The 14,460-nt window shown below is 38.6% G+C and overlaps 1 protein-coding gene across 1 annotated transcript in view; it reads right to left on the reverse strand.

Moving 5' to 3' along the window:
• Window positions 1-14,460, reverse strand: part of ltbp1 (latent transforming growth factor beta binding protein 1) — a 118,446-nt gene that overhangs the window by 10,784 nt on the left and 93,202 nt on the right. The window contains exons 16-23 of the mRNA XM_061086924.1: window positions 14,180-14,299; window positions 12,247-12,369; window positions 7,671-7,796; window positions 7,092-7,220; window positions 4,676-4,804; window positions 2,320-2,457; window positions 812-973; window positions 270-359 (exon numbers count right to left, since the gene is read on the reverse strand). Of these exons, the coding sequence (XP_060942907.1) occupies window positions 270-359; window positions 812-973; window positions 2,320-2,457; window positions 4,676-4,804; window positions 7,092-7,220; window positions 7,671-7,796; window positions 12,247-12,369; window positions 14,180-14,299 (1,017 nt within the window). The remainder of the gene's footprint in view (window positions 1-269; window positions 360-811; window positions 974-2,319; window positions 2,458-4,675; window positions 4,805-7,091; window positions 7,221-7,670; window positions 7,797-12,246; window positions 12,370-14,179; window positions 14,300-14,460) is intronic.

Raw genomic sequence — 14,460 nt, forward strand, 5'->3', positions numbered from 1 at the left:
TGCAGGGTAAATATAGTGTGCTAAATACAATAGGACCCTCCTCTCCAATAGCACACAGGAGAACCCTGACAGTTTTTGAAACCAGTGTTGTAAGTCACGTGCCGTTCCTCTCCTAATTTCCAGGAGGTGTGAACCTACCTGACACAAGACAATCTCCAGTTATATGCTGCATGTGTGAAAGTGCAAATCCAGACAATGGAGTTATTATGTGAATATAACTAACTAGAACAGGGTCCACTCTGTACCCTACATGTGAGGTCTAGTCTTACCCTTGTAAGTGTCAGCAGTGGGTACTCCATACAGCAAGTCAGCACTGGGAAAAAAACCTCTTCCATATGGACACATCTGGTTAAAGTGGTCTGAAAGGGGACAGAAATTGAAGTATTAAGGTTGGCATGCTTGTCTGTCTCAGCAGTATATACTGGAAGGGCATTTATCAGGTATACCTAAATATGTAGGCTAACAGAGGATATTAGTTCCTGCTTAAATATTTAAATACACAGATTCAAGTCACTGTTAATGTGTGCCTTGTTGTGATTCGACCATGTACAACATACCATATCACAGGCTCGAGTAAAATACTTGATGAAACTCATTTACCCAAATACAAAGATCAGGGACATGGTATATGCAGTGGATAAGTCTGTCTGCGGTGATACACCTCATTAAACCAACTTGACACAGGGGTTTTTAAAATGATAATTAATAAAATGTGATTCTAAAATCGTATGGTATATAATTCTACTGATATATACCCCAATACTGAGTGTAACAATGTGTTATTATTGTGTCTCCTCCTCCCCTAACTCACCTGTGCCATTGACAGGGCAGGGATGTACCTCACAGTTGTCACCCCAGCCAGCTCCCAGCGTGCAGCAGCACTCCTGCAAGGTGACGTGGCTGGTCAGCACACTCTCACACAGATTCTCATCATTCAGATGATAGTAGCACTCCTTACGCTCTACCGACGACGCTGAAGCAAGAAGGAGAGAGGAACACACACACACACACAGGAAGTGGCAAGGATCAGATGGGAGATATACAATGTATTCAGCTCAGTGGTTGTCACTGATGTGAAATCAAGACAGTTGTTTCTGCAGCACAACTGAATACCAGTACCCCTCCACACAATGTAATACTGTACATGTCATATGTAATGAAAGAAAATGATTCTGTTGTAAGGCCCACATAATACAGATTGCAGACTATTTATATATATATATATATATATATATATATATTTATATAATAAATTGGGATTCTGAGCTGAAAGACATCAGCTGAAGAGACCAATGCAAACAGAACATATGACATTTTATTTAACATAACATTTGAACACAAACCTTTTGTGAATTATTTAATAAAAATCTCCAATTACTCGAAACTCAGATTGATGATTAGAACTTATGAACGTCACTTATATGTCTATCGGGGATGTCACTTTAATCACATCTCAGTTGTGCCTGAACATCAGTCTTTAACTGGTAGTATGTTCAACAGCGAGGAAGAGTGCAATGAACTAAGGGGCCTCTAAACACTCACTGCAATAACATGATTATCATTCATCCAATTATATGAATGCTGAACGTGGTTTAAACTCTCTACTTATTTTCATTTTTTTAAAAGCCTAGTGTTATTAAAGATAACTCAAATTCAGAATTAACAAATTAATCAAATTAGCTTGTTGACATATAACAGGATTATCTCAGACTGATAACAACATGGGGTTACCCCTGGTTGCCCTAACCCTGGATTAGATATATTATGTTTAAAGAATTGCGTTCAACCTGAAGATGTCTGATGATTACAGAGTAGCATATCCTCAAGTATATAACAGTAAATGACTAGGTAAATACATAAGCATGTGAAGATGTGCCGCTACCTTCCTTCTTTACTACGTTGCATATAAGGGTTGAATGCTTGATGGCAGAACTGTGTTAATGGAGTTCTTGTGTATTAATATACACTCTTTAAATTTCTCATTACAGGATTTGGTCATACTATCATAACACTGGCTTCATTCATTACACATTCTTTATTAAGATACTGCTGAAAATAAAGGATTCTTTTGTTTATATAAACCATCAAACAGTCCACAGTCATGTCTGGATTTAATTTTAGAGTCATGTAATCCTTTCATGAGTTTACTGTTACGTAATGTGATTGGCTTCCTGGTCTTCTGTAGCAGTAATAAGAAAATTGTCCTGTCTTGTGCCTATTCACTGTATAATGTGTAAGTAGCTCCGTTAAACAACTTGTATGGAGAATTGGTAGTGAGAGGAAACAAGCAGTACACCCTGATGTCCTCGGGTGGCTCACCTGTCGGAACAGGCTCACACTTGGCGATCATGACGTTATAGTCCTGGCCGCTGGGACACATGCAGCGGAAGGAACCATCCATGTTCACACACTGAGCTTCTCCACACACGCTGCTCAGCAACTTGCACTCATTCAAATCTGTGGAGAACGAACACAACATAAAGTTATTGGTCATACGGATTATAGAATATAAGACTACATAGATCCGGACTGTCTGCCTGTCTTTGGATGGAACATCTGTGAATTTTGGTAATCTGAGATATAAAGAGATAACAAATATACCTTGGGTGGTGATTATGCATGTAAAGCTAAAGTGAAACGAAAAATTAAAAGGCGGGGAAGTCGTAGGCTCTACTGGCTAAAACTGGGGGGGCACCAGTAGCTGCATTGTGATATAATAAATCTCCTCATTCAGTTTAACCCCTTTAGCCATCTGAAGGCAGCAGGAAGGATATGTTGATTATTGTGGCGCCTCTAATTTCAGATGTGCCACATAACAGTGCTATTGTGTGTGGTTATCCATTGAGTTTAATTTTGTTTAATCACATGGGCACTCGGCTGCTCCCCAAAAAAAATACACTCTGCAAACATCCCACTGGTCAATTATATCTCTGTATTTTCTGTCTATATAAATAGCAGATGCTGGATTATGGAAGCTCATTCATTCTTGGCATCATCACCTTGTGTCCTAAATTTCAGTTGTGCCATATTTTATAGGTGAAATGCATTAAAATCCATCCTACTGTATCATATCAAATACAATAAGATGAGATCAATCATGAAGGAACATACAGTAATTCAAACTAAAACTTTTGTCTTGGTTCAGTTGTGTAAACACCTTCAACAAACTATACATTTTGGGATTATTCATTTTACCCTTATTGTTAAATATTAGTGTAGCCTACATCTGACTTAGCAACAGATGCAGTGCTAATAATATGTGCTGATATATTCTATGGATCATCTAAATTCATAGGCAATGTAAATGTTAGATTTATATTGTATTGTATCAATATCAATAGATGTCTTGTGTAATTAAATCTTAGATGCGCAAGTCCACTGAACAGCTTTAAAAGTTACAAAGGTCAGTGGTACACTGCCCAGGGTAAAAAAGTAGACGAGGTTTCCAAAATCCATGTAAATTTCATAGGAAAGTATTTGTCTGGGCAAAGGGATGTCAGAACAAGCTGTGTTACTACAACCTCTGATGCATAATTAGGACCAAACTGTTCTGCAGGAAGTAGACTGTATGTTTCTCAGAGTGGTGAGAAAAGTAAAGTAAAGCAGTAAAAGATGAAGACAGATTGTTGATCAGAGCTTCATTCTACAGCAACATAATGAAAGATGAAGAGAAGCAGACAGAGGCTTCACATGATGAAGAGCAGCTCAGTCTCCAGGCTCCAACCTCATTGAGCAGCTTTTATGAAGGGGACACTCGATAAAAACAAAGCCAACTACAAGTGAAACACATCAGTGTGAACGTCTCTAACAGTGTTGGAACAACATTTCTGAACAATGTTTAGTTTCCATTAAAGAGAGAACAACAGTGAGTGTGCAGCTGCTGGATGAGTCATAGTGTACATTTAGATTACATGAAGGATATCCAATTGAATGACAAATCTTTATTATTTTTTTGTCCTGCACTCTAATTGCATGGTCCCTGAGACGTTACCCTGGGTGAAGTTCAGTAACAACATTGTACAGTAATGTTGGGACCTGGAATTTGGGAACTACAGTTCAGCATACATTTGTAGTCAAAGCCTGTACTTTACTTGAGTGTGTATTTTCCTCTCGACTTTTTACTTTTACTACCTACAATTGAACACAAATATCTGTACTTTATACTCCTTAAATTGTCCAAACTGGCTCGTTTCTTGTTTCAACCTCCACAGATGATGACATCATGTTAAAGACGTAACAACACAGAGAGGGAAAGTCAACCGCGGACAGAGGGAATTGAGTGAGTGTACAGTTTGTGATACAGAGAAAAATACCAGTAGCGACATGGATAAAGAAAGTGAACCAGGAAACATTGCAGAGACCCAAGGCATCTGGAGGTTGACCGAGATCGAGCGGCTGTACCGGTAATGTACATTCCTGAGGTTCACCTACTCACCCCACAAGAATCTCTACTTCCATTAAAGTAAACAATGTGAGCAATTTTCAACCTCTGCTGACATGCATAGGCATCGAATTTGGGCCTTCACAGCCCATGATGGCCCAAGCTGCTTTTTATTTCTCCACTGGCTTGTTTGAGGTTAATACAGAAATCAAGCTATGGACACGTTAAAAGTAAATGCACTATAATACAATAAATCCAACTTAATATGTAATGCAACAAAACTGCAACACTTACCCACACAGCCTTGGCCATCCTCGGTCTCCCGGTAGCCCTGGTCACAGAAGCATCGGAAGGAGCCCAGTCTGTTCTCACAGAAGCCGTGAGAGCCACATTGTGTCTCATTGAGACCACACTCATCAATATCTGGAGAACAAACACACAAATACAACAAATATCATATATATTTTTTCCTGTAGTCATTTGTTCCATACTTTGTCTCTAACATCGTATTTATTGTTGAGGGTTACACACAGACAGACACATACACACACACCTAGTCGCTGTTCTTTAAAAAAACATTTAGTGTAGACTTTCTCTCCATTTCAGCCATATCTGGCAGGAAGCATTTGCAGGGTTACAAGTTTGATGCCTGATACTTTGATTGTCGATCATTCTCAGCCATCTTGCATTAAGGATTCCACCACTCTTCATCCTACCATACTAACTTGTCAGCCTACAAATATATTTATAATACTCAGTATATAGCTCAGCTCAAATATTATGACTCTTTCCTGTCCAGGGACATGGCTATTGACTGCGGGTATAGTTTAGGTAGGGCCCATAATGGCTAGGTCCTCATATAGTCATAGCCCTGGACTCTTACCCACTGAAAATATTGATATTCAAACTTTTCTCAGTCAATATGACTTTGCATTTCCTGTATTTAATTGTCCACTACTAGCTTGTTAAGCTGTCACAACCATTAACCACAACCAGTGTTAATATAAGCGTCCATGTTGCCTAGGAACCATGTTCTCGCATCTTAACCACATTGAACACAACTTCCCACAATGTAACCACGAGAATTTATGCATTTTCCCTTTTTTGTTTTACACTGCAATGGAGCGACCAAGGAAATTAACGATTTGGCAACATTTTGATTAGTTTTTTCTCCAATCAAACTATATGCATAACAGTCTAACATAGATTTTTTTATTGAAATACATTTTTTTCAAGGGCTTCACCACCACTTCCACAATGATCACCACCACTATCTAGACGCTGGAGGATCTTGTCCTATGTCTTGTCCTCATTGGGTCTTTTATTTAATGAAGATGCTTCTCACTGTCAGAATCGAATCTCCAAACTTTCCTCTGTTTGTACCTTTGATCTCTCCTTATTGCACTGGTTTCATAAAAGTGTGACACTCAGACACACACATACACTTGAGTCTGAGCCCCCTGCATAAATCACAAGGCAGAGAGCAACAAATATGCTGCCTTGTCTAGACAGCCAGATCAAAGGCTTCCATCTGTTTCTTTTGCTCTTATTTTTTCTTTTCTCTGTTTTTTTCTCTTAGGCAGGAGGGGGCATTAAAAACAGCACTGCCACAGAGGCCAACATTCCAGCATAAGGTTTAGAAAACAGGATCAGCATATGTCAAGGAAGCTGAAGACATTTTCTTCATCCTTCTTTCTAGCTCAGACAAAGTGGTAAAGGCGTTAAGGATAGTAGCAATTATACAAGTGATCAGGATGAAAGTAAACACAGCACTGTGTGTGTCTGCTTATGACAATACTTACATTTTGATAATGGAAATTATGTGCTACTATCAATAAATGTAGCATTAATGTTGGATAAAGTTAAAATACATCAAATACAAGCTCGACTAATTTAAAAAGTGGGTAGGACTTTCTGTGACTGCTAAATCGTGTCAAATCATATTTACAAATTAAGGAACATTTTGAATCAATTGGTAATTATGAATTCAACAAAACAAACATTACATGTAGTCCCTTAAGGATCCATTGAGCTTCTTTTATAGCTACATGTTCCACTTTGATGCTCTCAGTTTAACGAATATTACAAAATCTCTCATCATATTTATGAGATGACACACAACTTTATACAACAATGTCACCAAGTGAATACCTTCCTTCACATTTATTATCACTTATACCTATTTATCTATTTGAATGTGCACCTTACTGAATCATAAATTGTGAACAGACACATGATAACTCCCTTGTGTACATTGTGGCCCCTTTATGACTAGTACACTACTATTTGTGAAGAGAGAAAATGTGTATGTGATTGTTGGATTGTCAGAAAGTTACAGAAACTGATACAGCATTCCTTATCTGAGTGGGTTAGCCACTCAGCTAACAAGAAATTCTGAGTAATGGCATAATTACTTTACATGACTGGGTGACTGGGTATATTTTATAACAGGGAGACGGAAACACTGCGTGGTTCCTCTCAGACTTCTAAACCAACTCCACAAAATATTCAAGGAACACTTAAAATGAACTTGCAACATGTGTAATTTATTAAAATAGTTCAGTAAAGGTCAGAATCAAATGAAAATGATACAGGTATTTTTCCTAAATATGTTCCCACATATTTTTTAATGCTATTAGATTTAATATTACACAAACTGTGTGTGTGTGTGAGTGTGTGTGTGTTTCCTTTATATGATATTGCATCCTACCATCACAGGAGGGGGTGTCGAGGTTGGCGGTAAATCCACTCTCACACACACACAAATAGGATCCTTCTGTGTTGAGACACTCGCCATTGGGGGAACAGAGTTCTGACTCATCCATACACTCATCAACATCTGGGAAGACACAGAAAGAGACACACTTAGAGGTGTGTGTGTGTGTGTGTGTGTGTGTGTGTGTGTGTGTCCGTAAGTAAGTAAGTCCATCTGTGCATGCCACAGTGCAGTGATGGTTTGGCACTGCACTGCTCCTGCTGGAGGAAATTTGACAAGACGGGGGCTACAGGGGGAGAGTTAACCCAAGGAAACCACCAGCTCACATATGCACAGACTCATTCCAAACCAAACTTGAGGAGAACCACTGATTTTCATGTATTGATACGGTGTGTCAACAATACTCGGCAATTCAGTATTCAATTCAATATTAACTAAACAGCAAAGGCCAAAGGTAACAGGAGCGTAATACCAACATGTGTGCAATATGTGTGTGTTAATTTGTTCAAGCAGAGCAACACAATCATGTGGTGGTGGAAGGATGTGTCCTTCTGTCCGAGCTCCAGTGCTCACCTCTGCAGCTGGTACCATCGATCTGCTGGTATCCCCGTGGGCAGGTACAGGTGTAGGAGCCCATGTTGTTCACACACTCCCCTACAGCCTCACAGGGCCTGGCTTCCTCCACACACTCATCCACATCTAAAATATACACGTCAGTCCCATTAGAAGAGGTTCTTCAGATTGAAACAGACATTTACAGACACAATTATATACTGTTCTAGTGTTTCGAATTTCAAATGACCTTTTAAGATTTTGTTTTAGGGTTAGAATTAAGGATGTGTGTGTGTGTGTGTTTGTGTTGGTTCCTGTACTTATATCTTTGTGAGGACCATTTTAAGCATACACCATGCAAAGTTAGGACATTTTAGGAAAGTGAGGACATTTGACTGGTCATGTCTATCTGTAGTTATGAGGGCAAATTTCGGTTCAATACCATCACTGTGTGCCTATTTTGATGTTTTGAGGACATTTTGCCTGGTCCTCACAAATTCAATGGGCTGTTTGAGGGTTAAGACTTGGTTTTAGGGTTAGGGTTAGAATAAGGTTGACGTTAAGGTTAGGCATTTAGTTGTGATGGTTAGGGTAAGGGTAAGCGACTAAGGAATGCATTATGTCAATGAGTGTCCTCACAAATATAGAGAAACGTGTATCTGTATGTGAGAATGCCCAGCTGCTTAAAGCATTGATACTTTTATCTGAGTCACCTTCAGTTGTGATCATGTGTGTGGTTACCAGCATATTTCCAGGTTGCTTTGCATTATTAGTAAAGACACTTCAAAGACATTACTGTTATCTTTAGTATCAGGTTAGTAGATAACATTAATTTGCAAACATTAACAGAGGAAAATATACTTATACACAAGATACAATAGTACCTCATGGTTAATTCTCTGCCCTCTAGTGGCCATTAGGACGCATTGGTGTGTAAAGACACCAAAGGTTAACAGCAACATTCCTCCTCCTCCTCCTCCTCTCCTCCTTTTCCTCCTCCTCCTCCTCCTCCTCCTCAATGCAATACCACTCAACCACTGAATTTGCAGTGATTAATGTATTTGACACTGTGTCCTTGGCAAATTAAACAAAAATACATCACTGACATGTTTTCATGTTTAACATCATAAAAGGCAGCAGCAACAGACTCAAGGATGTGGGGAATTATTATGCACAGCGGGTCAATAAGATTTTTTATGTTTTTACTGGAATGTAACATATTTAGAGAAGATGCTTTCTCTAGTACATTCAATTTACATTATGAAGGGCAAACTATAACTAACTAGAATAGCACTCAGTGGAGCACATCCCTCCACCAAGAACCATCAGTCCCCTTAAATTCAATCAAACAAAATCCACCCATTATTGAGTTTTTCCCTGCCCCAAACTGCATCCTTCCACCAAGTTTTGTGGAAATCTGTTTGGTTGTTTTTGAGAATACAAAAAGACAAAACAAATCAACAGACAAAAGGGCAAAAGAGAAAACATAATATCTTTGACTAACTATAACCCCAATAATCAAAATATACATGAATTGAAAATATGAATGGTCCAATCTGCACTGTGCTGGGTTGTGTGTGTTCACTCCTATTAAAATAAAACCCAGATAGCGAAAGGAATCAATTTTGTTGTTTTTTATTTATGAGATGCAACACACAAAATGTGTTGTGTGAATAGCTAAGTTAAAATCTCAAGCTCCATCTTGTATGAATCATATCATTTGTTGTGTTAAGGCCAACAAATCCTGCAGTCATCCCTTTTTAGTGTACATATAAAATACATATGTGCCTGTTAGGATCAACATTCATAGACTGTATAAAGATGGAGGACATAACAGCTTCCCAAAAGCGAAGCCAGATCCTACTGTTTGCTCCCTAGTGGCGGACTGCAACATATATGATAAATGTCTCCGCCTCCAATTACACATAAAATATTTTTCTCAAAGATGGCTGCTGTTGTTTTTAGGTATCATATCACGCTGATGTATGTTCAAGTGTTCATTAATCTTCTGTAAGTCTGGCTTTGTTTAGTTATTATGATTATGAAGTAGGAAAAAGTGCAGGCTAGCACGCGTATACTTGATATTTAATATTTAGACGCGTCATTCATCTTTACACCAAAGCCTACTATTCTCCTTCCTTATGTCTAGCTGGTGAATAGTAGTGATCATGATAGTAGGCAATGAGCGCGGTTAAAAGAAGAAGGCCAAACCTCTAATCACAGTACAATGTAACCCAACCACAAACTCAGACTCAAAGATAATATAGTTAAATCAATCCACTGATAAACTGCAGTGGATAGCATGGCTTTTGTATTTGGGGATTTCAATGTTCCTCCCTGTCAATAGTTAACAGCACTTTTTAGTCACAGTGTGTACTGCACAATAAAAGACCAACCTGGTTTGGTATTTCATATTTTGTGTTTATAAAACGTGTTTGTAAAACATGCTGCCCTGTATCTCCACTGTGATGCCAGCGGAGAAATCGCTCAAGCCAGTGATGGTGAGGTTTGTTATATGGTTTGCTACCACCTGTCATACAGTTATCAGTTACATGTTATTTAGCTGACACTTTTACTCAAATAAGTGCATTCAAAATCTGTGGGGGGGCAATCAGGGTTCATCATCTTGCCCGAGGACACTTCGGCACAGGCTGGGATTTGAGCTGCTTGCTGGTTGGAGGCTGACCGCTCTACCCCTCAGCCACAGCCACCCGGCAACCAGTCCATATTATTCATTATACAAGTTAATTCATGAGTCAACTGAATTTAATCTTCTCTCAGCCCAGGGGAGAGAGAGCTAGTCCAGGTCACCACAGACAGTTCTGCCGAATCCTCCTCTACATCTACCCCTCACCCCCAACCCCTTTCTTTCCCTGTCAGAGGATCATCAATGATACCGTAGTGGGCTTTTATTTTGCATGACACAGGACATTAGGGGTAAACCAGCACTGTGTTATGGTTCCAGATTTTCATGTTAATTATTGTACAGATACATTCCACTATCACCATGACAATCTCTTACGCCGGGTTTAGACAGGCCTGCACTTTAGACTTTGATACAATTCTCCATTTATGTTCTCACATATGTATTAAAGATTGTTATTTTATTGACATGTTCTGTTACACATGGCAACTATTGCATCTATTACATCTCATCCCTGCTAAAAGTTTTTTTGGAGTCATTTTCCTCAATCTTTTTGAGGGTTAAGGGCAGAGGATATTTAGCCCTATGAGGAAAATTGTGATTTTTGAATATGGGCTAAACAAATAAAATGTGATTGATTGATATTCAGATCACATATTCAGTCGAGTTTGTTTGTTAAATATCTCACATACTAACTAGGTAAATGACTGTTGAATTGGATGAAACTATTAAGACAACAGGATCCAATGTACAGGCCTTCGATGATGAGAGAATTCTTTCTCTCATCATCGAAATTAGTCTCTCTTTTGTTTCTACCTTGAAAAGATGGAACGTCTGGTTTTGGGGTTAACCATAAACATGCATGGGTCACATAATTAGTTTTTTTTTTTTACAACTAAGCTACAAACAAGCTACATCAACATACATATCATAAGTAAAAGTTAAATAGTCTCATGCCTGTTTCAGCTTACACAATTTTTAAATAGATTTTTCACTCACTGACGATTTTTGGAAGTTGCCAACAAAAGACCCAGATCAGAGCCAAATCAGCTTTCAATTGGTCGTCGGAATTTCTATGGGTGAACTCGTCGAAGATGCGATACAAGGCGCTAAATATAGATGAATCGGTGCCAATTACAGCCAATCAGAGTGCAGGGATAGGGTGAAGGGGTTGAAGATACACGTAACGGTGAGCTGCCCCCCTTTTACACACTTATTTTATCCCTTACTATGGAAATGAATTTAGCAGTAGGCTAGGTTTGACTAAAACCACACAAAATAAAAAAATGAAAGTGTGTAATTATCAAAAAATAAGTACATTTTGCTGTGGTATAAAAAAGTTAAATAATGGCAAAGTTGAGAATGCAATGAATTTCCATTATTATACAACAATGATGTGAAGGAGTACTGTTTCACCTCTCATCTAGTTGTATGTGTCATTCTGTTAACAGCATCACAAAGAAGAAAACAGCATCACAAAGAAGAGCAGGAGCATCAGGCAGACTCACTTCTGTATGTTTTCAAATGTAGGCTTTTTCCGGCTGGAAGATTGTGTAGTGTCTTGTTATATCCTCTTATGAGAGAGTTATGTTATATAAAGGAATCTGACAGCAGTCACCCACCACATGCCCAGTTCCCCACCAACCCTCTTCACATGGCCGTTATTCCTTAATTTCTCATGATCCCTGTCTGCTCCTTCTCTCCTGGGCACCTGAGAGGCTTATATTTACAAGGCTGTGATCCATTGATGAATTTCCAGTCAACATCTTTGTTCAACACTCGCATTGTGATATATTTTTCCCTTTAATAGAGATGAGAGCTTTGTGTGACGCCAAATCCAAGTTCTCTATTAAAAAGCTGACAACAGATGCTAAAGTAGATAATAAATACAGAGGGGTAAGCGAGTTGCTGTTTCAATCAAGGACCTAGCACTGATGGTGTTCCATATCATACCGTCACACTCGTCTCCAGTCGCTGACACTCTGAAGCCTGGACCACACTCACAGATAAAGGAGCCTTCAGTGTTTAGACAGTGGCCTCTGGTACAGACCCGCTGATCCTGGCACTCATCTATATCTGAAACAACACATAAGGAGAAAGCAATTTACGTTTATAACATTTTTGAGCTGTGGTTTCATTGTTTAACAGCAGAGAATGTAGTGAAGCTTTGATTTGTACAGTCTGAGTGACACCACGTTGAGAGCTGATCTAATTATATGTCTGAGGCTGAATTACGTACAACGACAGGTTTATAAGGTTAAATGACACTGTCATTGCATGATCCACTGCCCGAGTCTTCTTTCTCTCCTATTTTTTTGACCTTGACCTTTGACTGATCATCTCGAATGTGAATCAAGTATTATTGTATTATTATAATGACACCACAGTCTTATAAAAATTTGTCTATAGTGATTTTGTGCTGCAGTAACTGTTGTGAGTGCAAAGGCAAGTTATCTTAACTGATAAGACCTGGAAGCTTGAGTAATGAAAATTCAACCTTACTAAATAGAGTTGAAAAGTTAGCTTGGCAAGAGTCTCAAAACAAAAAATGAAAAACCTTCATTACATCGTGGATTTTCAAAGGGTACTCTAACTTTATTTTGAGTCTGTATTTCAATCATCTACCACTGCCTAGGGAAATAACCTTAAAAAAACCTTCAGAGTGGGTGAATGAGGTACAAATACCAGCATTTAAAAATAAGCTACTAGATGTGGAATTACTCTTCAGACACACACACACACAAACACACACACACACACACACACACACACACACACACACACACACACACACACACACACACACACACACAGTTCTAGTTGATGTGACATATTTGGCGGTGTCACACAAACATCTGCTAGCGGTGTAATTAACTTTTATAAAGGACTCTGTTGCATGGCCTTATTATTTCCTCTCACTGCCATCATCATCCACTGCCACCCCACTGTGGCTTGGCCTGGCATGCATGATGTGGTAGCATGCAGTCAAAACCTCACAGCTAATGCTGTGTCAAGTGGGATAAAAGCAGCAGTAAACTACTGAAAAAGGAGAAATGGGAACACCTTTGGTTTTTGGTAGAAATAACATCACTTCCAGGAAAATGTAGGCCCATACTGTGTGTTCTTTGGAATGAATCAGTGGTATTACTGCTTTACTGGTGATTTTTTATTATGCATGTGTTTCCTGACCTAATTTCTGTATGTGTTGATGGCAAAAAAATCACACACCATGTGGTTTCGATGTAATCTAATTATTCCAAGAATGGTACATTCAGTTTAATGTGCAAGTAACATATTGGACATTCCTTTTAACTGAGGGGATAGAGATAAACAAATATCTGTATTATATCTATAGTCGAATTATAGTGGGGGTGGACTTGTGTGTTTAGATGTGATATAAGTACGGCACTGAGAAGAACCAGTTTAAACCTATTTCTCCCATGTTCAGTCCAACTTTGTTAAAAATGCATTTATGATTTGAATCAAAGGAAGATATGCATTGCAATAAGGTCCACTCACATTCAGTGGCTTAAGAAAGTGTCCTAACTAAGTCCAGTCGATTTAATTTTACCAAAAGGGTAATTTCATCAAACAGGGTGTGGCTGACCAGTATATGGGGTGCACAGAAATGGGGCTAATCATTTCTGTAATAAACAGATTTTAGTTATAATTCTTAAATTATTTGTTGTCTTTCATTGCTATCTCTTCGTCATCATATTGGTTTTGTATAGACAAAAAATTGTAGTTTTCCCACTCAAAAGTAAATCATTACGTTTTATTACAAGTGTAGACAGTGAATGTGTCTGAAAACTTGTGTCTGAATGTCTCTGAAATCACTGTACACATACACACATACTGCATGGTGCATACAAAGTGTTAGACCTACCTGCACACCGGCCTCCCTGTGCCACAAAGCCATCAGGACAAGAACCACAGTTGTAACTCCCTGGCACATTGAAACAGATGCCAGAGGGGCACACTGTTGTGTCTATGCATTCATCGATTTCTGAAAAAAATATATGAAATCTTTCAAAAATAATTCTTTCACACATAGCCAGGAATGAGAGCAGTGGAAATCTTGAAAATACTAAGATTAATAAACGTAAGAGAAATCAACACAAATAAATACATATAAAATAAGCTGGATATGAATCATTAGGAAAAATG

Source organism: Limanda limanda, chromosome 15, assembly GCF_963576545.1.
Source record: "Limanda limanda chromosome 15, fLimLim1.1, whole genome shotgun sequence".
Lineage (NCBI taxonomy): Eukaryota > Metazoa > Chordata > Actinopteri > Pleuronectiformes > Pleuronectidae > Limanda > Limanda limanda.